The 27,971-nt window shown below is 40.8% G+C and overlaps 2 protein-coding genes across 7 annotated transcripts; both read left to right on the top strand.

Annotated features, from left to right (window-relative positions):
* The first annotated feature begins 508 nt into the window (after positions 1–508).
* Positions 509–11,728, top strand: brsk1a (BR serine/threonine kinase 1a). 5 transcript variants are annotated; one of them, XM_013914779.1, is made up of 19 exons: positions 509–611; positions 743–837; positions 1,101–1,186; positions 1,859–1,999; positions 2,258–2,374; positions 2,589–2,622; positions 3,625–3,693; positions 3,878–4,024; positions 4,640–4,671; positions 4,782–4,946; positions 5,447–5,544; positions 6,091–6,241; positions 6,397–6,457; positions 7,806–8,082; positions 8,299–8,347; positions 8,468–8,591; positions 8,909–9,119; positions 9,559–9,648; positions 9,931–11,728. In XM_013914779.1, the coding sequence occupies exons 1-19, from the start codon at positions 527–529 to the stop codon at positions 10,140–10,142; spliced, it is 2,244 nt and encodes a 747-aa protein (XP_013770233.1). In that variant the 5' UTR covers positions 509–526; the 3' UTR covers positions 10,143–11,728. The 5 variants fall into 5 exon arrangements, with proteins under 5 accessions (XP_013770233.1, XP_013770229.1, XP_013770230.1 ...); XM_013914775.1 differs by having other exon boundaries at positions 7,452–8,082; XM_013914776.1 differs by having other exon boundaries at positions 6,088–6,241; positions 7,452–8,082; positions 9,943–11,728.
* Positions 11,729–12,958: 1,230 nt separating this feature from the next.
* Positions 12,959–27,503, top strand: LOC102201957 (carnitine O-palmitoyltransferase 1, liver isoform). Of its 2 annotated transcripts, none has more exons than XM_005748506.1 (19): positions 12,959–13,243; positions 18,027–18,187; positions 18,789–18,928; positions 19,510–19,681; positions 20,038–20,139; positions 20,421–20,558; positions 20,699–20,776; positions 21,596–21,703; positions 22,811–22,895; positions 24,163–24,358; positions 24,433–24,621; positions 24,740–24,845; positions 24,928–25,044; positions 25,429–25,593; positions 26,164–26,292; positions 26,381–26,536; positions 26,624–26,737; positions 26,890–26,982; positions 27,315–27,503. In XM_005748506.1, exons 2-19 carry the CDS (start codon positions 18,047–18,049, stop codon positions 27,438–27,440), a joined length of 2,355 nt encoding a protein of 784 aa, XP_005748563.1. In that variant the 5' UTR covers positions 12,959–13,243; positions 18,027–18,046; the 3' UTR covers positions 27,441–27,503. The 2 variants fall into 2 exon arrangements, with proteins under 2 accessions (XP_005748563.1, XP_005748562.1); XM_005748505.1 differs by lacking the exon at positions 22,811–22,895 and adding an exon at positions 22,218–22,305.
* The last annotated feature ends 468 nt before the right edge of the window (positions 27,504–27,971 follow it).

Below are 27,971 nucleotides of genomic sequence, written 5' to 3'. Positions count from 1 at the left end.
TAAGGGTAACGTTTCTCATTAACAGTCATATATCGTTAACGTCATACGTATAACAAGGTGTGAGTTATAGAAATAAGCTAATGTACATAAATAAGACTCGTTAGTTTGCCTACTTTAGAGTAGTGGTTGGTATTTAACACAGAAAACACCCTAAAAACTTAATGCCATGTCAGTTCCCCCCGCTTTATTCTACATATAGCAAGATGTTTTGTAAAAAAAAAAAATAATTAAAAAAATAAACATTATGTTTACCGTGCTGTCTCGGTTTAGATGAAAAACGTCCACCCAGGTGTTGTAAATCAGCAGCAGTTTTCACTTCTATGGTTTTTTGTTTTTTTCACGTTCATGAAGTGACTTCAAAGAAAGTCCGTGTTACCGCTGACATAAAAAGACAGTCGTTCTAATTTGAGCATCGTCTTGTGTCCCACAGTAACTTCTGTGTAAGCTGTACAATATCACAGTAATTGCAATAACTACAGTGCAGTAAGTAGTAATAATTGTGTGTTAGCCTCCAGTTAAGAGCAGTATGAGTAAGGAACTGTCTCTAAGTCAGTCAGCTCAATATGTTGGGCCCTATCGACTGGAAAAGACTCTGGGGAAGGGACAGACAGGTGAGTATTGCCGAGGTGTTCCTGAAATTAAAACTAGTGTTTTGTGTAGTGTTTAAACTGTGCGCTTTTATTCTACCCCCACCCGCCACCCTTCTTGTGTTTTATAATGATCTCTCTCATCCAATCTACAGGACTTGTCAAACTGGGGATCCACTGTATTACGGGTCAGAAGGTAGCCATCAAAATAGTCAACAGAGAGAAGCTGTCTGAGTCAGTCCTGATGAAGGTACAGTCTGACGCTGTTGAAGGCGTTGCTCACAGTGACGTTAATGATGACACTTATATGTATATACATATACATATATATGTATATATATATATATATATAGCATGGTGTTTTAAGATGTTGACAAAATGTCCCATATTCACTATATTTATCGTCTGTATGAGTTAACAGTTAACCTCCGTTCAGATGTGTGAAAAACAACTCGCTCATGAGCCTCGCTTCAAAATCTTTCTCTCTCTATGCTTTCCCTTCTTTCTAACCAGGTTGAAAGGGAGATTGCCATTCTGAAACTGATTGAGCATCCGCATGTATTGAAGCTGCATGATGTTTACGAGAATAACAAATATCTGTGAGTTCCCTCTGCATTCAGAAAAAGCCTTTCTCTTTGGCTCAATGCAGTCTGCATGCTTTCTAGCTGCATACTAATCTTTGGAGTGGGATGAGTATAAATATTTCAAGAAAAGCTGTAATAATCTGCTGTCGTTACTGTAATTCTCACTTTTCCTTCATCCCCTACTTTTATTCTCAAAAGTCTGTCTTAATGAGGAGTATGTCTCAAATCTATTAATACCCTTACAAAACAACTGTTGGAGTAGACAGATGGGTTGTCCGAAAGTGAGTACAGTCTGAATATTGTAGTCCTAGTATCCAACATTATAAGCTTATTATATCAAACCATGGGAAGTGTCTAAGTTTAAATAGTTTTTTCTTAGCATCTTGTCTGCTTTTCACTACTTGCACCACTTTTCCACCAACGTGGTGCCAAACTAAGAACCTGTTTCCCACATTTTCACCAAAAGTGCAAACACTGATATCCTTTTCTGCGGGATGGGCCTTTAATTCTCTTCCTGTAGAAACTACATCAAACTTTTGCAGTGTTCGGTTCGGTCAAAAAAGTCGGTTGGTCCTCTAAAAGCACCAGGGCAGAACTGGCTCTGCGCTTGGTCCGGCACCACGTCAGTGGAAAAGCGTTATCAGGATCATAAGTTCAAATTACACTGTTGTCCCTGTTTGTGGACAGGTACCTGGTGTTAGAGCATGTGTCAGGAGGAGAGCTTTTTGACTACCTGGTAAAGAAGGGCCGGCTAACTCCGAAAGAGGCCAGGAAGTTCTTCAGGCAGATCATCTCTGCTTTGGATTTCTGCCACAGTCATTCCATCTGGTTGGTTTTTTGCACCGAGCTGTAATAACCGTGTTTGAGTCAAGTTCATATGTAGGATGTTGATTTAGGACTCATCTACTGACTTACAAAGCTATTTTGAGCGTTTCTTTTTAAACAATAAAACAGCTGTTGTCTGATGTACTAAATGAGTGAAACACATTATGATTGTGCAAACACATTTTCAGAGTCATGCAGTTGTATTTGATTTAAAGCACCATGTTGACAACAACTCTAACAGTATTGGTTGTATGTGTGCAGTCACAGAGACCTGAAGCCTGAGAACTTGCTCCTGGATGAAAAGAACAACATTCGTATTGCTGACTTTGGCATGGCCTCCCTGCAGGTGGGAGACAGTCTGTTAGAAACCAGCTGTGGGTGAGTATCAACTCTGTGTGTGAGCTTCATGAATGATGATGTACATACATAAACAGGGTTATATAATTCAACAACTTGCAGTATGACTCTGTACATTTTAAAGGCTCCACGTCAGCAGAAAAATACAGCGTCTACAACACAGATCTATGACTTCTTTTATACAGTGCTCATTTTACTTTCACTAATATTAATGGCAAACCTTTTCTGATTTTAGATCACCACATTACGCTTGCCCTGAGGTTATACGGGTAAGTATCCGGCTCTTATTCTCTGTATTCTCAAATGTTCTTGTTTGAAATGTAAATAAAAAAATTTTTTTGTAGAGAGATAAATCGCTCCAAAGGTACATGATCTAAACCAGGGATGTCAAACCCATTTTACACTGTGGGACATGTACAGTCCACTTTGATCTTAAGTGTGTTTGATCAGTTAAACTCTGCTTTCTGAGAGTGTAAAGAAGTTAAATCACACATTTAATCTCAGAGATATTTTGATATTTAAAAACGAAGTGCAATTTCAACAATACAGTTTTTCTGCATGCTAAAGAAATGCTGTGTTGGGCTTAAATTGTAAGAAGTAAATATATAAAATTACAGAAAGAGTTCTGTTAGTTTATTACTCAGTCTGTGATTATGAACATTTTTGTTATTTGACAGAGCATCCTGTTTTTTTTTTAAATGGTGAACCCTATGTAAAAATTGTACATTTCTATAGTAGACAGTGAAAAAACAGGAATTTTCTGTCATTTAATTGTTTATCTTTTACTTATTTACTTTGGTGTAGTATGAATGGTTTTTCAAAAAGCTGTTAAAAGTTTGAAAATACAATAAAAAGTCAAATTTATGCCCCACATTTTCCATAGCTCTCCAGTGGGCCTGATTGGCGTCTTTGGCTGGCCAATTCTGGCGGCCGAGCCTTATGTTTGACACCCCTGATGAAAACTAACCAGTAACATGACACTTTTAATGTTAAGTTCAGTCTGTCTCTTGAGTTGTTTTTCTGAACCTTTTAGCATGAGTAAATCTTTAGGACACTCAGCATTTAAAAGATTATCCAGTGTTGTCGATTCAAATCTGGCTTCATGGTATTTTTAGACTGAGTTTGACTAAATGGATTTTAGTGTTCCTTTCAGTGTTTTTCATCCTGAAATCAGCCTAAATCATCCTGTGACGGGTGCCAAGTTTTGTGAATCACTTTTGTATTGAAATGGCCGGCGATGAATAAAATCATAAGTGTTTGTGTGTTTGCAGGGGGAGAAGTATGATGGGCGGAGAGCAGATGTGTGGAGCTGTGGGGTCATTCTGTTTGCCCTACTGGTGGTAAGTCTTTTACATGTGTTTTCACAGTGCACTTTGGTCTTTTTTAAAATCCCCTCATCTTATGTTTTTTGCAGTTTTTTCTTACATCCCACGCTTGCCAGTGTTTTTTTTTTTTTAATGCAATCTATTTTTTTGTTCCTTTCTTGTTTTTGTCTCTCTCTCTCTCTCTCTCTCTGCCCTACAGGGGGCCCTTCCTTTTGACCACGACAATTTACGCCAGCTCCTGGAAAAGGTAAAGAGCGGGGTGTTCCACATGCCTCACTTCATCCCCCCGGACTGTCAGTCCCTGCTGAAGGGAATGATTGAGGTCAACCCTGAAAAGAGGCTCACGGTATGAGACTGCTCACATTAGTCCAGACCTCAGATGCAGCATGCATTTACACCTGTTTTCAGTCACCCGCCTTAAACTGGGATTGCCTCTCCTTCTGTAAGATAAAATATATGTTTAATGGGACTCTTGCTTTTGGTACAAATAATTTTTGTCTCGATTCACTTTTAGATTATCCTTCTTGCCTTTCCTATTATCCTTTTTTGCTGGATCTGCACTCTAGCTGATATTTATGTGTGGCACAGTTGCATTTTGTATGTGTTTTATTGGCGCATCCATTGCAATACTGTACAGTCAGGAAGATGCATCGTAGTGGCAGCTGTTAAAGCATGTTTTGGGGACTTAACTGAGTCATCTAGAACTTGCTCAGTAATATTTCTAACACACACACACACAAGTGATTTTCTGATTAAACTTTCAAAAGCAAACATTGCAGAGTTGAAAATGTTTTTTATGATCCAGTTTAATGGGTAATATTCTGCAATCGTGAGATTTGTGGATGTATAAAAAAAAAAAAAAAAGTGATGTGAACTGTTTACACAGCACAGCTCTGTGGCCATCTGGCTGTTAACAGACTGTAGACACTAATGGCCCCATCTGCCCTGTCACCCCTTATAGCTAGAGGCCATCCAGAAACATTCCTGGTATCTGTGAGTATACATTCGTTTTCTCATACGTGACTGCTGAAGTGATCGTATTTAATCATGTACAGTACATCTGTGTCGTTCCTATGTGCTTCATTTTGTTTGACTCCTACTAGGGGTGGTCGTAACGAGCCGTGTCCTGAGCAGCCTCCTCCAAGGCGGGTTTGTGTGAGGCGAATCTTGTCCCTGACTGAGCTGGACCCAGATGTGCTGGATAGCATGCACTCGCTCGGTTGTTTCCGAGACAGAGTCAAGCTCACACGTGACTTGCAGTGTGAGGAGTAAGTCATTTCTTTCAGCTTCCAAACACGTTTGTGGTTTCTAGCGTCAGCTTGAAATGGCTGGAAAAATCAGAACATTTGTGGCATATAATATGCAATGCAGTCACAAGCATGTAATATTTCTTTCAGTGTATATTTTGCTTTTGCTGTTGCGGATTTTTTGTTGTTGTATTTTTTTCTCCTTTTAACACTCAGCCAGCATATTTGACGTTATGCAACCGATTAATATTGGCCACAAACATCCTATCTTGTCTTATTTGCCTATATAGTGTTGACTTAGAGGAAGGAGTATGTGGCTTATTTTTAGCTCTTTTCCCATTGGTGTGATCAGTTAAATAAACTGATTGTGTCATGAAATCCATGTCTGCGTGACCGTGTGAACAGCCTACTAAAAGCTAATCGCGTGGCTGTGTGGCATCCATACAGATTTCCTTTTTAAATAAATATTATGACATTTTAGCATCTCATTCAATCTGTATTTTTCTCCCACCCCCCAACAGAGAAAACCAGGAGAAAATGATCTATTACCTTCTGCTAGACAGGAAAGAGCGGTACCCCAGCTATGAGGATGAGGACTTACCTCCGCGCAATGATGTAGGTCAGTCTTTAGGGGGCAGGAGGGATCCACTCAAGAGAGGACGCTACAGTTATCGGTCTGAGACACATTTTACCGACTTTTTCAAGAGCGGTGTTCCTGTATGCTCAGTTCTCCTTCCAGTGAATTAGGGATTACTTGAGGTTATGATTTAAACACTATTAAGTTAGAATTTTATTACTTGATGCACTGACTGCACTGACTAGCATTATCATTAGAGATATACAGCAGTATGGCCCTTAATGTCCTTGTGTTGGAGTTTTAGTGTGTTTACCTGTTTCTTTAATACTATAAGTTGTCGCTGGCTTTTACCATGATTATACCAGCCTTTGCAGGACATCTGCAAGCTTTGTCTATGAGATAAAACTGGAAGGGACAGCAATTCTGTAAATGCAAATGAAGCTAAGTTTATCACAGTCACAGATGGCGCAGTGAGCAAAAGGCCTGTGAAAGAATTTTTCAGAAGAAATTCCTGAAGTGCGAAACACAGCACAAAGCTTAAAATTAAAACAAAATTTGTAACGAGTTTATGGTGGCGTTTCTCAGCAGACCCTCCTCGAAAGCGCGTCGACTCCCCTATGCTGACGCGCCACGGCCGTTGCCGTCCCGAAAGGAAGAGCCTGGAGGTCCTGAGTGTCACCGAGCAAGGGTCTCCTACACCACCTCGCAGGGCCCTGGACACAGCTGCACACAGCCAGAGGTATAGCATGTTTTTCTTACACATATATAGTACATACACTCTGTATTCTGCAGAATTAGAGCGCAAGAATTCATTATCATACAGTTTTTGTTTTGGGTTTTTTTTTCTTGGGGGGGGGGGTTAACAGCCTATTAATCTTTGGGTCTCTTTGTCAGGTCTCGCTCAGTCAGTGGAGCGTCAACCGGTCTCTCCTCCAGCCCTCTCAGTAGTCCCAGGGTAAGGTTCTGTAAACCGACTTGTTCATACTTTTACTACATTATCTTTGAACACTATACCTGGATCCATAATAAAATGCTAATTTCTGGTAGTCTGCATTTATATTATTTAACTCCTGTCAGCATTATAGCTTTAAGTCCAGTCTCATATTTGTGTCCTGCAGTTCAGACAGCTGTCAGTGTCAGCAGGGTACTGTGTACATTTTAGCCTCATTGGGCAATAACAGCTCTGTAAACCAACAGTGGAAATGACTTCAGAGATAATGTTGACAGACTAGGTAGTAATTTAGTTTACCTCAATTCAGTATTACTCCTTTGCCAACTATTGATTCAGTATGTAATAATGCGTTTTTTTTTGCTGATGTCAGTCTCTACATGAAGCTGCTTTAAAAAAAACAAATATTCACTCCTCGCAACTCCCTAAAATATCTTCTCAGTCATTTTTACACATCATCACAACACAGGTCCCTTAAATGAATTGTCTCACCCAACAGGAGGCTTGCATTTGTTTTCTGTCTTCATGTCACTTTTCTTCCTCCTCATGCATGAGCTAGTTTTTTATATGATAATTTGAACAATTTGACAGCTTAATTAGATGCTTTATTGGATAATTAATGGTTTGATTGTGCTTGAAAGTGTATAAAAACAGTCCCTAAAGGGTAAAAAAAAAATACCTTAATTGGCAGCAATTACTCTATAGTAACACCTTCACTGCCACTGTCCTGTGTCACTGCATTCTTAACCCTGCCACAACTGTCACGAAACCCTCACTTTCAATAGATTTAAAGGGCGCGTACTAAAGACTGAAATGCACTAAATGAAAGACTTTATGATCGGCACTGAGAACTGCATTCGGCACTTTCACTCCTCACAAGATGCACTCTTCTGTCATTAAGCATGATATTCATTTCCATCCTTTCTCCATTTTCCATCCCTTCTCTTTCTTGTTTTCCATGTCTCCCACCCCCTCACCCTGACAAACCCCCACCCCCCAGTCCTATCAGAGCCCCGTCTTCACTTTCAGCCAATCAGATGTCACCTCTGCCACCGCTTCCCCACTCACAAAGGAGTCCAAACAGGGAAGCACCACCACTCCTCGCTCAGCACGGGCTCATGACAAGCCCAAAGCTCCCCCAAACCCAAAGACCCAGACCTTGCCCACCAAGGGACCCGCCAACCGACCCCACCTACAGCCCATCAAATCCTTGCCTCTGCAAAATCCATCCTCCCGCTCGCCCTCCCCTTCCCCACTCCTGTCACCCATCCCCCGTTTCTTCTTCCCTTCCTCTTCTGTCCTAAAGTCAGTGACTAAGAGCTTCTACCCAAACTCTGCCCACTCTGTGCCGCAGGTCACTCCCCAGGGCTCTCCGTTGCCCACACCCTTGGGCACCCCTGTTCACCACCCTCACCACCCCTCCTCCACCCCGCCCTCCTCTTCCTCGTCCTCATCCTCCTCGCGGGCGGAGGGAGGGGGAGGGGTGGGCTCACTGTCGCTGACCCCACCCTCCAGTCCAGGAGGGGGGAGCGGCATGGCAGCCAGCAGCTCTGCCCATTGGAGGACTCGCCTCAATTCTTTCAAGAACAACCTCCTGGGCTCACCAAGATTCCATCGGCGTAAATTGCAAGGTCAGTCCTGCATGTTTGCTGTCATATTTTGTGGGAGTTATGCTTTTAGTGTTAAGGATTATAGCTTCAGAAGATTTCATTACTTCTAATACACTGATTTCCTTTTTCAGCTTTCATCTCTGTAATCGCTGAGGATTATCTATAAGTTTTTCCTTTTGCTCCATTCTGTCAAATGTCGATTGCGGAATTTTTGTGTGTGCTTCGTCTCTCTCACAGTTCCTACATCAGAGGATATGTCCAGCCTAACACCAGAATCCAGCCCTGAGTGAGTCCCAGCTCCTGGAGATAAATATTTGTTGAGGTGTCGTATTTTCACGGTATAAAGCCGTTTGTTTACGCTGTCTGTGTCTCCTCATGCTGTGTATTTCTTTTGTCTGGCTACCAGGCTAGCTAAGAAATCGTGGTTTGGGAATTTCATCGGCTTGGAGAAAGAGGAGCAGATCTTCGTGGTGATCAGAGACAAACCGCTGAGCTCTGTTAAAGCTGACATTGTCCACGCCTTCCTGTCTGTGAGTGTCTGACTTGGACTGTCCTTCACTGCTCTCGCGATCAAAGCATGGCTCTGGCTGGATCTGACTTGTGCTCTCATACTGTACACACTCCATTTCTCTCATTATTTCAGTTTTCTCTTTATTTAATCTTTATTTGATCTTGCTCACTCGTGGCATGTAGATGGATCACTTTGCTTTCACCAATGGCTCACTCTTTCTCTCTCCTCTCCTCACCCTCACCCTTTGTCTCCCTATACTCACGTCGGTCCCCATACCTCTCCCGCCTCGTAAGTCTGTCGGTCTCTCTGCTTCTTCTCTGTCGCCCCACCACACAGATCCCATCCCTCAGTCACAGCGTCCTCTCACAGACCAGCTTCCGAGCCGAATACAAATCCTCCGGCGGTCCCTCCGTCTTCCAGAAGCCCGTCAAGTTCCAGGTGGACATTGCCTTTTCCGAGGGCGAGAGGGAGCGGGACAGGGAGAGAAACGAGAGGGAGGGCAGGAGGGAGACAGGAATTTACAGCGTGACATTCACCCTCATATCAGGCAAGTAAAGCAGATGCTAAAATTAGCTAATGGTGGAATGAAATGTTAAACATTTTGACAAAACTGTGTCGCTCCCTGAAAAAATCTCAATTTTTGCAAATCTGCTCAACAGCTTTCTGCTTTGGAAAGTTATATGAACAAATCAATAATACTCTTGTCAGCAAGTAAAGCTATAGCAAGATGAGGTTTAATAAGTAAAGGGGTTTAAGAGGTTTAATAAGTAAACCTTATAGTAAAATACTCAACATTTCCTGAGATGTTTATGTTTTTGAGCAGTATTTTTAAGTTGAAACTGGGTTCAACTTGGTTTGTTTTTACCAAATTGAGGGTTTTTCTCTGAAAATAACTTTGGATGTATAAAAAAAATCAGGTGACGTTAAGATCATATTATTTTGGAACAGTACCTACCCTAAGTTAAATGTGTGTGACTCCTCTTCAGGTCCGAGTCGCAGGTTCAGACGGGTGGTGGAAACGATTCAAGCGCAGCTTCTCAGCTCCCATGATCACCCACTGGTGTCAGCCCTATCTGGTAAGATTGCTTAACCACACAATAGTTTTCCTCACACTGCTGTAGAAATTCACCCTGTTTAAATTTTAGTCTTTGAGCTGATTTCTAGATCTATATTTGTTCTTGGAGCTGACTATAATAGCTTTGCATGATTCACAGTTCCTAGACTATAGTGAGCGAAGCATAGGGTGGAAGATTAGCTGCCACCTTAATCACCTTAATTCACACCTGCATTTCTGCCACTGACCCGTGAAGCCTGTGGATTGTAAACATTCAGAGTGACTTTCCCGTTCTCTTCTCTTGATCCCTTCCCAGATGAGAAGAACAGTCGGCCCCACGGGACCCCCACCCGCCAAAACTCGAGGCGCTCCGAGGGTGGGGGCGACAGGTGCGAGTGGGGTGACCGAGCAGATGGCGGAGGCATAGGAGGCAGCGGGGGAGTTCTGCAGCGCAGAGGCTCCGCCAAAGAGAGAACCCGACTGCTGTCCTCCAACGGAACCCAATCCCAACCGTAGGATAGAAAGTTAGACTGCGCAGCAGGATGCCTGAACTACACCAGAAAGAAGACAGTGTAATTTCATCTCCAAGTATCCCTGCAAGCCATGAGCTACTCCTATTCTTCCTTGTCTAAGTTACTGAAGGTGCTTGACCACAGAGCAAGGATTGAGCCTTTTTCCTCCCCATCATGCACATTTTTTCCAACTCGAGATTCTACCGATCTTATGATTACCAGGATTCCTACCCTTAAATGAGAAACAAGTGTTAACAAACCGCCCTTTAATGAAAAAAAATAATAACAATACGTGAATGAGCAGTTTGGTATTCATCATAGGTACAGCTTCACAGATCAAACTAGGAATTTTGAAGTGCTAATGTGCATGCCAGTTAGCGAATCAGCCTGTTCAAGGATGCTGATATGATCAGATAGGCTAGTCTACCATATCATCGTATTACAGTATCCAACACCAAAAAAAAGGAAAAAAAGAAATAACAGTCTTGTGATGGTTCTCGAGATTACTCCTAAAATGAATCAGTGCGCTCATATCACTATCAAGCAACATCTAAACCCGCCCACTAAAAAGAAATATGAATGCATCTCAGCAGAAGAATCCTAAAGAGTTAGCACCCTGCTGCCGCCCCAGTGAGTGGCGATGAGCTCAGTGAAGGTCCTGTTTTTCTCCAGCAGTGTCTCCTCCTAAGGTAAAGAAAACCAACAAAGTAAGCTAAGTAAGTGAATGTGAACAAAAAAAGATATTTTTTTATTTAGTTTTTATTTATGTTTACACATTTCTTTTAAGGATGTCAGTAGCACAGTGATCACAGTAAAGACAGCAACTGAGACACTCCACACAGTGTTTGACAGTGGAAGCTGCTTTTCCGACAGGCATTCATTCAGAGTTAAGTGTTTCGATTCTTTTATATTTGCTTTTTACTCAGAGACAATATGAAACAATGCTTCTAAGATTTTTGCATTGGACCCTCGTTGCTCTGAAGAAAAGTGTTTGAACAGAAATATGAACAGTAATATATGAAAGCTTTGTTTTGTCGTCACTATCCGTGATTAGCTTCATGAACCTCATCACAGCTGTTTGCGCCCAGATTGAATGAGAAGAGCATCACCGGCCTGTGGATCAAACAGAAACCGCCTTTCTCGTCAAGCTTTGTCTCCTGTTGCCATAGTATTCATATACTGACTCATGTCAAAATAAAGCAAACAAACAAACAAAAAAAGAAGATACACAGTAAGGAAATTCATCAATGGGACGCATTCATGATGCTGGACTTTAAAAAAGGTGTCAGCTTCTTGTTGAACAGGACTTCCTAACCCCACGCTCGTTATTTCAGTGTTCACCGACAAGCCAAGTATCCATCGCCGCACCCTTGCTCATCACTAAGAGTCGCCATTCTGCAAGCAGACGTAGCAACTCAAGGCAGTCACATATATTACTCCAGTACTCTATCAGACTAGTCGATGTTCATCACAGTCTTCCATACAGTGCAATATGCAACAAGAGTGCAGAAGGATTTCAGAGAGACACACAGTGCTACACTTTATTATTTTAATGTCATTTTTTCTAATCTGTCGATTTTTCTGTCTGTTGTTTATTTATTTATTTATGGGGGGGTTTTGTCATGTATTTGTTTTATAAACTACATTTCATGCCAACAAAATGTGTCAATAACAAACCCAAGAAACCCGTTCCTGTTCCTGTTATTTACTCTTTTTTTCCGATAGCAGCAGTTGCTCTCATCTCACGTCCCCACTGAGCTTTTGTCTGTATCTTGCGTTTCTGTGACTCACACTGATCTCTGGTAACTGGTATCTGTGTGCGAGACGGGTGGGTGGCGACTGAATGAGAGTGGGCTGAGCACTTTGCAGCGGATGCGTTTTGAGGTAGTTACGTGTGGATTTTCCCGACTGACCCAGTGATTTTGAACTAACCAACACAGCCAAACCCTAACAGGCCTATGTTTTCTCTGTCACAAACACACATGAGCACATCAAATACTTGCTTGTTGGCTTTATCTCCTGTGTTAATGCCTTGTCCGTTTGACCTGTCTGTCCCGCTTCCTCACCTCTGTTTTGTTCCCATTGTCACAAGAAGAGAAACTGTATGGAGTTGTTTGCCTCACAGTCCTAAACACACTGATTGCTCACCTCATCTTTCACGTCACCTTCATTTTTCATTGACCCAACTCTGGCTAAGATTGTAAACTATTCTCCATCCATAAGGGTCAGTAGAATAAGGTGTTTAAAAAAAGAAATGTCTGTATCATAATTTAAATATAAAAAGTGCACTATTATAACTATTGCCTGTGATTAAAAAGAACAATTATGATTGAATTGATGGTCAAAATAAAGAGAGATCCACCTTATTGTTATGGTTACAGTAATAAACCCTAAATTCATATGTGTGTCTGTTTAGTTCCTGTGTAAAAAAAGAAAAGAAAAAGTGGCTTACTTTTAGGAAGCTTTTCCTTTCTTCATGACGGTTTGTCGTGACACACTGTCACACAAACGGGAAGTGTAATGTCTTATACAGTTTAAAGATTCTTGTAACCTTCTGAAGTTAGAATACTCAAGGCAAGTTTGATGGAGTTTATAATCACATTTTTTTTTTCAATTTAAGCAAACCTTCAGAAAAATCTGGTCAACTTGAATCAAGATTTTTCAGAAATATGTGTAAGAGACCTTAATTGCTTTGCTAAAATATAAAACAGAGAAAAACAAAACCTCTGTTTTATTCTCTTGTAGACACAAGGAAAGCTGTGCCACGTGATCCAAACTATCCACCCCTTAAAAACGTTAGCATTTCACAAAAACTCCTACTCTCGGCATTTTGTTTAAGAAGATTGGCATTGCCTCATCGCTCAGGTATTATGGGCGTTACTCTCAAAGCGTTGTCGTGAAATTTACCACAGTCCTCAAAGGCAACATCAGCTCATAAAGCGAGCATCAATGTAGTACACCCGCGAAGAGGAAGAGGCGGAGGGAGAGGTGGTTTTCCAGACCCTACTGTAGCGGTTACCGGGTGCTTGTGCGACGTCGAAAGTTAGCCGTCGGTTCCTGCTTCTCAGAGATTTCTGGAATTTTGACATCCGTTAGGAGTAACAGGTATGTTTAACAAGCTTTTGACGGCGCTTTTAGTGTGTTGCAAAGAGGAAACAAACGGTCGCATCTTTGTTAGCACTGTTAACATGCACCATCAGCAGCCGTTTGTATGTCCTCAACTCCATGAAGGGCTGGGTGCTCTGCTAGCGAGCACTAGCCACGGCTAACGTTAATTTTCAAACCTGCTGCACTTGGGCAAAACACTAGCTGGCTTTAACCGTCACCACTTGCCTTACTGTGGTTATAGCTAACAGGAACATAACGCTTTCAGAAATAATTTCGATAATTATTAAAAACGTACCATATATATATTTGTATTTTATTATTATTATTATTATTTTACTGTTACTGCTGTGAATTGGATTTTACTTTGTTTAAGCAGGACGTATCTTTTTTGTTATTGTTATTGTTATGGTTATTGAAATGTTATACATCTTTGATAACGCATTTATTTTCGGTTTCCGTATGCGCCAGATTGTTATCTCCACAGTTAATCGCTTTGTTGACATGTTATCTTAAACATATTTCGCATATCGGCGGCAGAGTGCACAGCTTGATGTTCCCATCCAGAGTTTGGGAATGAGCTGCTTCCATTCGTAAGTTTTCTGCCTGACATGTACACCTCTGCTTAGTCATATCTGGAAACCACAGTGGCTCAGGTGAACTTCGGGTCAATCTCAAGTGAGTTTATGATGTACAAGCGTATTAGACTGGTGATGTCGAAGTATGGGCCCTCACATTCCCTCTTTTGTGGAAGACTTTATAACAAAGTAATGCTACATATCTAGTTAGTCATGCTATATGACATCAAACAAATCTGAAAAAATAAGTTTAACAGCCGCCTTAAGTGTCACGGTCTTCTGTTCAGCATGCTTTTTCTGTAACTGTGAGCATCAATGTCATGGGATTTATCACAGATTTCAGCAGAAAGTCTGTACCAGTTTAATGTCTGTGACATAAAGCAACAGGGGAAAAAAAATCATTGGTACCCTTCATGCTTTAGCTGCATTATCTGTATTATATAGTTTACTGGACTAAACATCAAAAAGTGTATTCTGGGCAGATGTTTTAAAGGTACCATTTTTACCTACATTTTGATATCAAATGTTAACTGGCTTTATTGAATATACCACAGCTATTGTACAAAAAAGGAGCTGAATCTGAGGGGCTCAAGTGGAAGCGCAGGTTGATTTTTCGTGGATTGAGTTGTAGATCCCATCAAAGCATTGTGGAGTCTAATGAAGTCATTTAAAAAAGGATCTTGGCTTGGAATGTCAGGCTTATAAGAGACCAGTGTTTTCACAACAAGAAGCTCTTAGTTTTATGAAATAAATTTTCATTGCATTTTTTGCTATTCAAACCTGCACTGTGCATATCTGTCTGACATCACGTCTGAAAATTGTTGTTAAGCTGGATTACTTCAGTCTGTTTAACAATACCAGATTTTACATTACATTACAGACCTTTAATTTTTAATATCTGTCCAAATGAAAACATGGGCAAGTGAGAAGAGCCAGCACATAAGCTTGGCTGATGGGCCCAATGGTCGGTTGTTGATGTTCTGCAGGATATTTGTGTGCAATAACACAGAAGATACAGTGCTTCACATTTTCAGTTAAAGTGTTTTTGATTTCCTGAACAATGTGCACATAATGATTACACTTTCAGTTCTTGTAGTCACTATACACATTCACCAAGGTTAAAGCCAACATGATTATACACTAAACACATGTACTGAAGTTAAACCCAATATGGCATGGTGTCATGTTCACCAGAGTTGTGTAATGCACAGGGTTTGTGTTTTGTTTTTTTTTTTGTTTTGTTTTTTTCTTCTTGTTACTCGTCATACAGACAGGAAATGTTAAGTCGAGATAAGCTGAGCTTGTAGAAACACCAAGAATCCAACGGCTCTTGATCTTTTCTTGAACCTCATAGCCGTTTTCTGAGCACAAGTGTGCCCCTGTGCACAAAAGTCATTCTCTCAAAGTTAATGAGCAACAACCTTTATTTTCACAACCCGAAACATGCGTCTCTGGTCTGGTGCAATGGGCATTCTTATGCTTAACCAACCTTAATGCAGTTTGCTTATACTTTGTTGTGGTGTAAATTCCTCAGTGGTGTTGGTGTTTACCTTTCACCTAGTTTTCACTAGCCCTGCCTAGTTCTTCTTTTTCTGTCTGATTTCATCTGCTGGCAGTGTTTGCCAGTTTTTTCTGGTTTAGTTCATAGATAAAGCAACTTATCTTATCACAGCTCATTATACCCCTTATCTGTTACTTGTATAAATTAAACGATATCTTTAAATTGATCAAAATGCTGTTGTTACGCTGTGTCAGCATCTGATAATAGGAATTAAAAGGATTAATACACACCTGAGTACACATTAAGCTCTCAAAAGTTTTAGTCTAGTCAGTGAGATATTGATATCAAATCTAGCGGGACCCGCATAAAAAGGCTCCCTCATGGCACGTGCCTCAGATATGACCTGAGCAGGTGTGCTGTGCCTCTGTTGTCCCTGACAAAAAGGAGCTGAAGTAAAACAGGTGCAGCTTTTTAGAGTACTGCAGATATTCCAGATATGACATAAAGCTCATCACCTCACTGGGGTCTAGTGATGGTGAGAAAATCATGTGTTTTGTATTAGAGATGCAGTAGGTGTAGCTTCCACAGGGATGCATTCCAGTGTGACAGTCACTGTACCTCAGGGCATTATCCATAGCCTTTTTTGTGGAGGAAAATCAATTCCCTTTGTGAAGAGAATCAGTAATTGCTTTAGAAATATCCAATAACATCAGCAGCCGGTCAGCACCTCCCCCATCAAACCTCAAATCAAGTTTCAAGCTCACTTTGCATTTGAAAGGAGTTATTTTGAACTTGTCTTTAAAAATCCTCAAATGCACATGATGGATGTGTTCAGCTTAGCATAAGTGTTCTGCTAACTCATTTTCAGTCTGATGAATCATCTTCACTTCATTCGCTACCACCTTCAGGGCCCAGCAGCTGCTGTAACCAAGTTACACATGAGAAATATCACAGTTCACGATGTGTAGAGGTTACTGCTGCAATCTGTTTTCCGTTTACTGGTTTAAGGGGGCCAGTTGATGTTAAAGAAAGCAGCAGTGGAGATGTTCCTTGTACATGTCCTGGTTGTTGTAATGTACCCCTGGATAGCTAAATCTCATAGCCAAGGACTTGTTAGCAGTTAATCTAATATTTATCTGGCAGATGCTTTAATTTGTTATTGCTACAAAGGGTAATGCCTCAATCAGGTCTTTTATGGTGATTTACATTTGCAACTCCTCACCTATGGGGTGTACTTTAAAGTAAAAGCAATAGCTTAGTAAGGTTTGTTGAGCCTGAAGCCGGAGGGTTCAGTGTCAAGGCCAGACCGCTTTGGTGATTTATGCTGAATTGCATGTGTTCAGAGTTGTGGATTAAAATGGGCTGTAAATGGAGTGGCTGTTACATGTAGTTGTTACACATTTTCATAACAAGTGAAGGATCAGATTGGTTGAATTCTGGGAGGAGACACAAATCCCTTTGGGGGATTGCGTCAGGGAAAGCATCCGGTGTAAAAATCTGCCAAATCAAACATGTGGAGCTGCCCACTGTGGTGACCCTAAAATTAGCTTTTATTCACTATGAGCGTAGATTCATGGAAATCCATTGAGCGGTACAGCAGTGATGCTGCAGTTCAGAGCTTTGCAGTAAAATAGTAAAATAATTATGTTTGTTTGCAAATTTGCCAAACTCTTTTCTTCCAGCGTCTCTCTTGCTTAACCTCATTTGTTGCAACAATGACGCTTTTTCCTGTGATAAAATTTTAATATAATTCTTCATGACCTCTTTCACATGAGTGAAGTGGAATCAGCTTGTCAATTGTATCAACTCCAAGTATGTTTACCAAGAAAAGTTCCAATACCACAAGTTGCCATTGCATTACAGAGCATAGAGGCCATATTTCAATTTAGTGGAGCAGAAATATGAATGCATGCCAGTGTAGGTCATGACCTTTATCTTAAAAAAAGAAAGTAGTAGAATGAGTCAGAAAGTTCACACTGTTGCTTTTTATTCAGTGCCCTCTGTTCATTCATAGTTCGGACTCATTCACACATTCACATAGTCAGCAGCACACTGATTGTGACGTGAATTTCTATCAGTGCGGTCGATCACAGCATCACATAAGATTGCTAGTTTATTAGTGTTTAAAGCTTTATACATACATATTTAAACAGTGATTACTACAGTAATGAACAGATGTTTTAACTGCCAGGTTATCAGTGGCTTAATGTCCACAAAGCTCAGTTATAATCAGGCACAGTTCCTCTCTAGGTAACAGATTAATGATAAAAGCATGTTATTATTATGTCCTTGTAAAACAGATATGTGCTTTGACGTTAGTCATATAATGATTAACAGTTCCTTCAGGCTCAGCAGGAGGGGACAACGTGTCAGGTAGCAGGTTTTTAAGCCTTTCTGGAATGGAAAAGCACAGAATTTGAATTTGCCCAAAGTTAACAGAATTTCGCCGATCCTGTTTATCTGGAAAACCTGTTAGATATTTAAACAGGTTTTTGTTCTTGTGTGCCTGTTTTAAAAGTTGGCACCTGGAATGTTGCATTCTTTCGCCTGATGTCTAATTTCGCCTGAGGTTGGTCATTTTCCACACGTGTTCTTGTTCTTGTGTCTAAACACTCGGTTCTCTGGCCTCTAGGGTGTCAGATGACTTTTCTAAATTGTTGGTTAAAGAAAACCTTTCCTCTCCTCTGCTCCATCTTTATTTCAGGTTCACTGTGCACAGTAATCATGGCAGAAGCCCACCAAGCCGTCGCTTTTCAATTCACCGTTACCCCAGATGGCATTGATCTGCAGCTGTCCCATCAGGCCCTCACTGAGATCTACCTCTCTGGCATGCGTTCATGGAAGAAGCGTATCGTCAGAATTAAGGTATCTTTGTTTGTGTTAAGCGGCATGTCCCTAAAACATTGTTGGCATCATTCTTCCTCTTTTCGTATTACAGTGGTTCCTTAACTCATTACAGTAGCACGTGCATCTGAGCTGCAGTTAAATGTCAGAGTGGCTTTCACCCTGTGGTTTTGTTTTCATTTTAGTCTCATTATGTTTGTCTTTGTATAACAGTTATTTTTAGTTTTGCTTTGAGCAGTTTTTTTTTTTTTATGTGGGTTTAATTGTCAGCGATGAACACAACACATTACTGCACACGCTTCAGAAGTGAGTGTTTGACTTTTTTTATTTTGTCTTCACTTTGATCACGCTCTTTCAGAGGCGCTATGAATAATTACTGAAGTTGTTTTGATGTGGTAGCATTTTACTGTTGGACACTCACCTTTTCGAGGCTTACATTTCCAGTTTAATTACTGGTAATATTTTTTATAAATCCAATGTGAAACCGAGCTGGATCTAATTTAGCCATTCATAGTTGAACATTTATCTAATCTGCACCTTAATTATAAGTGAATTTTTGTACAGCATGTCAGTGAAATGACTACAAAGAGAGAATAACATGTTTTTTCTCTCACTCTACCAGAACAGTGTGATAACAGGAGTGTATCCTGCTAGTCCGTCATCCTGGCTGTTTGTGGTCATCGCAATCCTGGCTACTATGTACACTCGCTCAGACCCTTCAATGGGACTCATAGCCAAGATACAGGAGCACCTGCCAGTCAGGTAACATACCTCATGACTCCTTTAACCCTCCTAAGACCCGAACTCAAACCCGAATTAATGAATGAATGTTTTCTTATTAGTTATTAAATAAACAGAATTAATACTTTAGTTTTACTGTGATTCAATAAAAATGCCAACCAGATATGACACACTTGCATAAGTTCCAAAAAGCTCTACATATGAGTGCAAATGTAATGTTTCTCTGGTTTTTGGTCAGATTGACAAAAAAAAAACCCACGTTTTTTTGTATGAGTTGTAATGGGTTCACTACAACTATAAGCACACTTTAAGGCAATGAGATTGTGTCTCCCTGCTAAACAGAGATCTATGTTTTTTTTCTTGTCTGTTTTCAATAAACAAAAATGCTTGTAATAAAAATATAGTTGGTGGAACCTGTAGCCTGAAGCTAAATCAACATGAATTTTCTTTTTTCTTTCTAGCCCGCTTTTGTCTTAAATATTAAACGTGTCCATCTTCTTTCTTCACTGCAGCATCTGAAGCTTTCGTACTGTCTTGTACTCGAGTCTTGTTCACTCATCTTCTTTTTGTCTCATTTTATTTCACACACACATCATTTCCAGCCAGTCGATGAGTACGCAGTGCCAGGCAGTGGTGTCAGCAGTGCTCTTCAGCACCATGCTTTGGCTAATGCTCATCTTCACTATGCGCCTGTGCCTCAAGCAGCTCCTCTCCTACCACCGCTGGATGTTCGAGCAGCATGGCAAGATGTCCACCACCACCAAAATCTGGGTGGTCAGTGCTTTTTCTTCAGTTTTTCCACTTCCCAGTGTGACATAACTACCTTCCACTGTCCATCTGGTTTTAGATCTCCTAAAATATCAGGTGTCCCTCTATCATACCAAGTTTATATGATATTTTTATGCATTAGAATAAAGCATTTTTATTTACAGCTTTGCTTTGAATCTAAGTTTAGAGGCCCTCATTATTTAGCATAGAAATTGAATGTTTATTTATTTTACACGGCATTTTTATCTTGTGAAATACTTGTGTAAATTACTGGATTCAAATCCAAACCAACTACTGTGAGTCATATAGGTGTGATGTGCATTCATATTTACAGTGCGTCTGTCCTTGTGTGTCTATGTCAGGCGCTGGTGCGCATCTTTTCTGGCAGAAAGCCACTGCTCTACAGCTATCAGGGTTCGCTGCCAAATCTCCCTGTGCCCACCATCAAGGACACAGTCAAGAGGGTGAGATGTCACATGAAGCAGAGGAAATGATAACATGCTGATCACTGACCATAAAACAGATGGTTCTTTTTATCACATTCATCATTTGTTTTCAGTTTTTTATTTTTGTTTTTTTTAGCTAGTTGAGAATTTAGTAAAAAAAACAAAAAAAAACAAGGTTTATATTAATCCACAATGAGCAAAGGAGGAATAGAAAAATAATTTTTGTATTGTATCGACAGAATTAGATATGTTTGTGCTCATATAACATTTTTTTTTATCACGTTACCTGTTTCATTTAGTACTTGGAATCAGTGCGTCCGCTGATGGATGATAAAGAGTATGAACGCATGACCAAGCTGGCCGCAGAGTTTGAGAGCAGCCTTGGTAACCGCCTGCAGTGGTACCTCAAACTCAAAGCTCTCTGGGCTTCAAACTATGTAAGTGGTTGGTCACAGTGATCTGGTAAGGTGTGGCCAAAGCAAAGCCATTAAGAGAACATTTCAAATTCCATTAACAATGTATATCTGTGGTCTGAATTATTTAGCTTGTGTGAATATGCAGTCACTTTTGCTTTCAGGTCAGTGACTGGTGGGAGGAATATGTCTACCTCCGGGGTCGAAGCCCTATCATGGTCAACAGTAACTACTATGGCATGGTAAGAAAGTGTTACTGCATTAAGTTTCTTGAAGATATTTCTGCTCTAAGAGACGATGACCCTAACTTTGGATTGAATAAAAGTTGGTATTTTGAGCAAGCCAATAGATTTTCATTTTTCTGCGCCATTAAACATATTAAAGGATAATAGCCAAGATCCGCACTACATAAAGTTTTTGCCAGGCCAGCATCGCTTTTTTGCATTGCTCAGGAATGAAAATACAGTGATGAGCGTTTAATCTCTAAAAATGAGTAACTGAATGAATATGAAGAATCTTTGTGCAAAAGACAAGATGTTTTTTACTCAGAGTTTTTTGTTCCTAGGTCCTGTGTACAAATCATATATAAGCAAACCTTGTCTGAATAGTCAAACAGTGGTGTAGAGAGCATTTGCAAAAATGCAGACAATAAAATCACTGACTGCCAAGGCTCTCTACGTTGTAAGGTAAAGACCCAACAATCAGACCATCCCTTATGAGCAAGTACTTGGAGACAGTGGGAGGAAAAAACTCGCTTTTAACAGGAAGAGATCTCCAGCAGAGCCAGGTTCATAGAGGGACAGCCAGAATTTTTTGCCATCACAAGTATTGCCCCCTGAAGACCATGTTGGTGTCACTGTTTTTAGAGAAATATGACGCGGGTACTTTCTCCACGTCATATTTCTCTGTGTTTTTAATTAGGGCATGGTGCCAGCAAATCAGTATTTCTAATGTAAACCTCTCCATAACCTCAAACCTGTCACCTTTAAATCCTAGATGTACTCAGGGATCATTTTGTCTGGATGATCCTTACTTTCTGTATCTGTTCATTTTCTCCGCAGGACTTCTTGTATGTGACTCCAACTCCCATCCAGGCAGCCAGGGCCGGCAACAGCATCCATTCGTTCTTCCTTTACCGCCGCAAACTCAACAAAGAAGAGCTCAAACCTGTGAGTTAAGCCACCAGTCCACCCCTGCTGCTACGTATATATGATAGCATTCATTTTTCTTATCTTCGTGCTATGGCAACAGATGGCTTGTTAACTGGATGTCTCATATTTTAATGTTATTTTTCAAACATCAGTGTATTATGTAATATGTAGAATAGAGTGGGCGCATGAGGCCATCAGTATGTGGTGTGTGTGTGTGTGTAGCATTAATTCTTTCATTCATCTATCCATCAGCGTTTATGTGCCTTGTATCTCCATGCATTTTATTATTTTTTTGTAAAGACATTTCCCTTATGTTATCATACCATACTCATCTTTTACCCCTTCCTTTTGTATCCTTTTCAATCTCTCTTTTACTTGCTTGATTTTTCTTTATTTACCTCCCTGTTTCCCTCTCACTCTTAAAAAAAAAAAAAAAATCCCCTCCTTTTCCCTGGTCCTACGTTTCTTCCATGGCTTTCTTCTGTTCTTCTCCACGTGCCCTCGCCTTCGTCTTCTCCTCTCCGTTTCCCAGAGTCGTATACCAGGCACTGTCATTCCTCTGTGTGCTGCTCAGTGTGAGAGGATATTCAACACCACACGCATTCCTGGAGAGGAGACGGGTAAAGAGACTGAGCAGCATGCACGCGTCAACAGCATCCACAGAAATGTCTGAATGTGAAGTCTGCTCCATTTTCAGACTTCATAGCAAGCATTGCTAACACACCTCCCCTTCAGCAATGATGAGGCATACTGAAGGTGTCTGAAGCCTCTGGAGTTTAAGCATGGGATAGAAAATTGTGTCAGTGTGTGTTTGTATGTTTGTGTGGTTCAAGTAAGGCGTCTCTGATTCACTGAGTCACAATGTCTCTGCTGAACAGCTCATCCTGTCATCTCTCATCAATCTCCTCTCGCCTGCTGGTTTCATCTCAGGTCTGTCTGGGTTTCTGGAGAGACGCTGTCTTAAACTAATGCCTTTTCCCCCCCTCCTGCCCACACATTTTGTTTTCTCATTTTTTTTTCCTTCTTCTCTTCCCAACACTTCCTTTCTATCAACCTTTGTTTCCTCTTCCTCCTTCTTCCCTATACTGTTCCTGGTCTGGTGCATACTTCTCTTATTCTACTCAGTGGTTGCTGAGGTCTGCAGTTCCTTGCTGTTCCTATCAGTTTGAGCGGATGTTTGACACTTGTCGAATCCCTGGAATACTAACAGGTAGTATTTATATTCTTACTCAACTGGCCCCACATTTTTTTAGATCTCTAAATGCCCCCCAAAAAAGTAAAAAGGAAAAAAAACTATTTAAAATTGACAAGAATTCTTGTTTCATATGCAATAGTTTGTGTTTGGGCATCATGATATATGACGATCACTCTGTCAGTCATTTCAAGTTACAGATCATAGTGTAAAGAAACCCAAATTTCATTCCTGCTTTTATTATTGCAATTGCACTCAAGCATGCAGGCTCAAATTTGACTACATTTTTTGCAGTTGTTCTCAGTCACAGCCTGGCTTAGGTTAGGTCATTGTAAACCTAATTAGTGAAGTTGTGCTTTGCCCTACACTTGGCATGAATTCAGTGAAGCCAGGTGTTCCAGTCATGTATGATAATGATGGTTTAGCTTTGCAGTCTTTTTACAACATCTTTTTAGATGCTCATGGCTACATCCTGATCATCTCACACCATGTGCATTCAGTTTGCATTGGACAAGACCTGAAATATTTAGAATGGTGTGCTGGGTTGTTGTGAATTCATCTATGTTACAGTGTTACTGGGGATTTTAGCTACACTGAAACCCTACGCCATAAACTTGATGTGTACCTCAACAAAGGTGTAACTATATATCACATTGACACAGGCAGCAACTATTGTTATTGGCCTGTTGAATGCTCCTGTGCATTTGTGGTGACTTTTTCACTGCAGTTTTCAAATTTATCAGTGAGAGAATAATCAACACCATCTCATTATAAGGACTCAGACTCCCTGGAGGAGATTGTTTAAACTATTGCAATGGAGGTGTAAAAAGAAGTAGAAAATATGAGGAGCAAATATGTTTTCCCACAGAAATAAGTGACGACAACAAAGAGAGAGGACCCACGAGGGGAAAAAAGCCCAGCATTTTTTTTTTGTTGCTGTTGGCTGGTACCGCATATAAAACACGGGACTACATGGTAATTAACACATAATGCACCAGCACAAGCATAATAAACCAAAATCTGATCAGGCCTTTAGACTACTTTGGAAAAAAAGAAAGGTTTAGAAAATGCATTTATTTTAGGGACACAAGACACCTTAACCTGTAAGTTAAGTCTGTCATCTTATGTATGTATTTCCCTGACATTGTGGGGTTTTTTACAGCACCTTCCCACCATCAACATTTTCATATCCCACCTCATTATCTTCACTAAATTCATCACTATTTTACACCACAGTATGTCCACTTTGTCTTTTACCATCTTCTTTCTTCTTTTCTATCCAAAGATACCGTCCAGCATTGGCAGGACAGCGACTACATTGTGGTTTACCACAGAGGGCGCTACTTTCGTCTCAGGGTGTACCAGGCAGGCAGACTTCTGTCTCCGAGGGAGATTGAATTCCAGATTCAGAGGATCCTAGATGACCCTTCACCTCCTTCCAAAGGGGAGGCCAAACTTGGGGCCTTGACTGCTGGAGACAGGTCAGTTTGATTGTTTACATTACCCGCAACATACACCACACTGTAATTCTAATGTAAATGTCTATAATCAATAGAGTTCCCTGGGCTAAGGCCAGGACCAAGTATTTCAGCAGCGGGATCAATAAACGCTCTTTGGATTGCATCGAGAAGGCCGCGTTCTTTGTGACACTAGATGACGAAGAGCAGGGCATGATGGGAGATGACCCAGCAGCCAGTTTAGACCGCTACGCCAAATCTCTGTTGCACGGGAAATGTTATGACAGGTACTTCTACACTAAAATATTCACTGTGTTATGAATTTGTCATCAAGTTATTGTTGCCCTGCTGTTGACTTGGTGGAGATTTTCCTGTAGTGATCTGTTATTATTGGTCGCCATGCAGGTGGTTTGACAAGTCCTTCACAGTTGTTTACTACAAGAACGGGAAAAATGGCATCAATGCAGAGCACTCCTGGGCTGATGCGCCGGTGCTGGCACACGTGTGGGAGGTAAGGAATACAAAAGAAAACTTGGAATGTTGTTATGTTGCTCTGAGTAGCTATAATTTTAGATGCGTTTGTGTGTTTCCAGTACACTCTGGCCACTGACAGCTTCCAGCTCGGTTACAACGCAGAAGGTCACTGTAAAGGAGACGTGGATCCATCCCTGCCCCGACCAGTGAAGCTCAGCTGGGAAATCCTTCCAGAAGTTAGTTCTGTGTTGAAATTTTTCCATTAAACATTTTCCTAAATGAAGCAAGCTATTGTCATAAAGACGGAAACAAGAAAGTACAAGAAATTCAGGGATAACATTATGATCACTGACAGGTGGAGTGAATAACACTGATTATCTCTTCATCATGACTCATGGCAATGAGAATGTGAACATTTTATCCTGTAAGATGATTTGTTAGAAGTACAAAAATGGGCAAGCATAAGGATTTCAGAGAGTTTGATAAGGGCCAAAATGTGCTAGCTAAGCGACTGGGTCAGAGCATCTCCAAAACTGCAGCTCTTATGGGGTTATAGATCATGCAGAGGTTATACATATCTCAGTTTTGACTGATGTTGTTTTTCACTGTGTGTGTGACAGTGTGAAGAGCAGATCGCTCAGTCTCTGGCTGTGGCCCAGGCGCTGGCTGATGATGTGGACTTCCATGTTTTCTCCTTCCAAGAATTTGGCAAAGGAAAAGTCAAGAAGTGTCGAGTCAGTCCAGACGGCTTTATTCAGATGGCTCTTCAATTGGCCTACTTCAGGGTGAGTGTTCCACTGAAGTCGAATGGCAGTGTTACCATCTGATACCTTACCTAAACATGTAAAACAATGATGAGCTTTAACATAAAGAGAACACATGCAGGTTTAAACGTTTGAGGTCAGACTGACATCTGTTCAAAAGTTTAACCTGTCTAAACAAAGCAGAGTTACATAACTCTGATGGTCCGCATCCACTCTTTAACTTGAGATGTTTAAAATTGAATCTAATATGTAATACATAATTAAAGGTTCCATGCACTGAAAATGAACTTTTATGAAGTTGTGATTTCAGTTTGAGGCAATGATTTAATTTAATGACCCCAAAACAGTCAAAGTGAGTTTGAACCAAACACCCAAAAAGGCTGAAACTTTCTTTGGAGACATGTGAGACTAGTGTTAATCAGTCTTCAAATGTCTGGTAGGATACGAGATTGACAACTTTATTTATTTTTATAGCACATTTCATTACATTAGAGCTCAAACACAGAAAGTGAACACATGGCATTTGAAACAATTGTACACTTTAATCAGTTGTTTGTTTTTTGCTGTGGTTGTTGTTTTGCATGGTTGCAGGAACGGGGGACTTTCTGTTTGACATATGAAGCCTCCATGACCCGTCTGTTCAGGGAGGGCAGGACTGAGACTGTTCGCTCCTGCACCAACGAGTCTAGCGCCTTCATCCGAGCGCTGGAGGGCGGAGAGGTGAGAGCATGAAAACCCTCTCCTGATTTGTTTTATAAAACCTAAACACAACACAGCCATGTCACTTCACCACGTCGTTCTCCACCAGGCAGCAGACGTGTGCAAACATTTGTTCCGAGTTGCCACAGAAAAGCACCAGCTACTTTACCGCTTGGCTATGACTGGAGCCGGCATTGACAGACATCTGTTCTGCCTCTACGTGGTGTCCAAATACCTCGGAGTGGAGTCTCCTTTCCTCAAAGAGGTTTGTTTCCATGTCGTGTTTTTGTCTAGTAGCGCTTACACTGAGTTGATGTTAGCAAACTGATGTGGTGGCTTGTGTGTGTTTCAGGTTCTGTCTGAGCCATGGAGGCTGTCCACAAGTCAGACTCCCATCCAGCAGGTGGAGCTGTTTGACATAGATAACCACCCGGAGTATGTCTCCTGTGGAGGAGGCTTTGGACCGGTCAGTACCACCTCCAGTGTTTCACAGACTTTAAATAATTGTTCTACAATTATTTATTTTATTCTATATAGTTCCTGCTGGATTAGTGGACAGATTACATGAATACAGATTCAAGGGACTGGTGATGATTCAAGTATTTTTGTGCCTTTCAGGTGGCCGATGATGGATATGGGGTGTCCTACTGCGTTTTGGGAGAGAACATGATTAACTTCCACATCTCGTGCAAACACTCATGTCCAGACACTGTGAGTTTAATGCTTTTGGTCAATTTGTAGTCAAATGTCTGTGTATTTTAGTACTTCATATGTAAATCTAGAATTGTGTTATGCTCCCTTATGCCTGTAGTTATTTACAGAAAGACATGGTTGTTCACTGCACAAGTAAACCTTTAAAATTCTTATATTTTGTCATGCAATGACTATTCTTACTATTATTCAGATTTTTAAAAAAGGCATAATATGACATTAATCTTTTATTGGCTCAATTTTGTTTCGTTTGCTTGTTTGTTTTTTAACGCTATGTTAATGCTTTTTCTCCTTCCTTCTCCTTATTCTGTGCTCTTCGTCTCTCCTTGAAGGACGCTCATAAGTTTGGTGATCAGATCAGACAAGCCCTCCGTGATCTGCTAAAGCTGCTGAGCCCAAGCCAAACAGAGGCCAGCAAAACGGAAGAGAGCCAACCTAAGGTCAAGAAAGATCAGTAGATATTCAAATCAGAAGACGTGATGCTGAAGGGAACATGTGCAGGCATTACAATATGAAGTGAAGAAAGGCGGGTTTTTATTCTTAATTTAGTCTGAGGCATTTATAGCCAGGTAGATGATATTCGTGAGACAGCTCCACTGGAAAATGATAACAACGGAGGTGATGTTTTTACTGATATGCATATGTTTGTGCGTTTATATTAGCTGTGCGATGGGTGCATGGAGCGAGAAAGGGTCCGCAGAGTTTGGTTTTAACAGTGAAACAACTTGAAATGTGCACGTGTAAATGAAAAGTACAGTGGGGCCAGTACACATCTCAGTGTTAGGATGGAAGATCCTAACTTCACCTTATTGCAGGGAGTAAATGAATGCAAATTTCTGCAGTGTGTTTTCGACACAAGTAAAGATAAAACTCCTCTGTTGTTGGATCTGTTTGGGAAAACGCTGTGGGATGTTAGTGTGAATTTTGGAGTATTGCCATGGGGAGAAAACATGATGGACTGTTGAGGTGACTTCATTTTCTACCATCTG

This window comes from Pundamilia nyererei, unplaced genomic scaffold (genome assembly GCF_000239375.1).
Source record: "Pundamilia nyererei isolate P.nyererei 1_Seehausen unplaced genomic scaffold, PunNye1.0 scaffold00223, whole genome shotgun sequence".
In the NCBI taxonomy this organism is placed as follows: domain Eukaryota; kingdom Metazoa; phylum Chordata; class Actinopteri; order Cichliformes; family Cichlidae; genus Pundamilia; species Pundamilia nyererei.
This window is presented reverse-complemented; position numbering and strand designations above follow the sequence as displayed.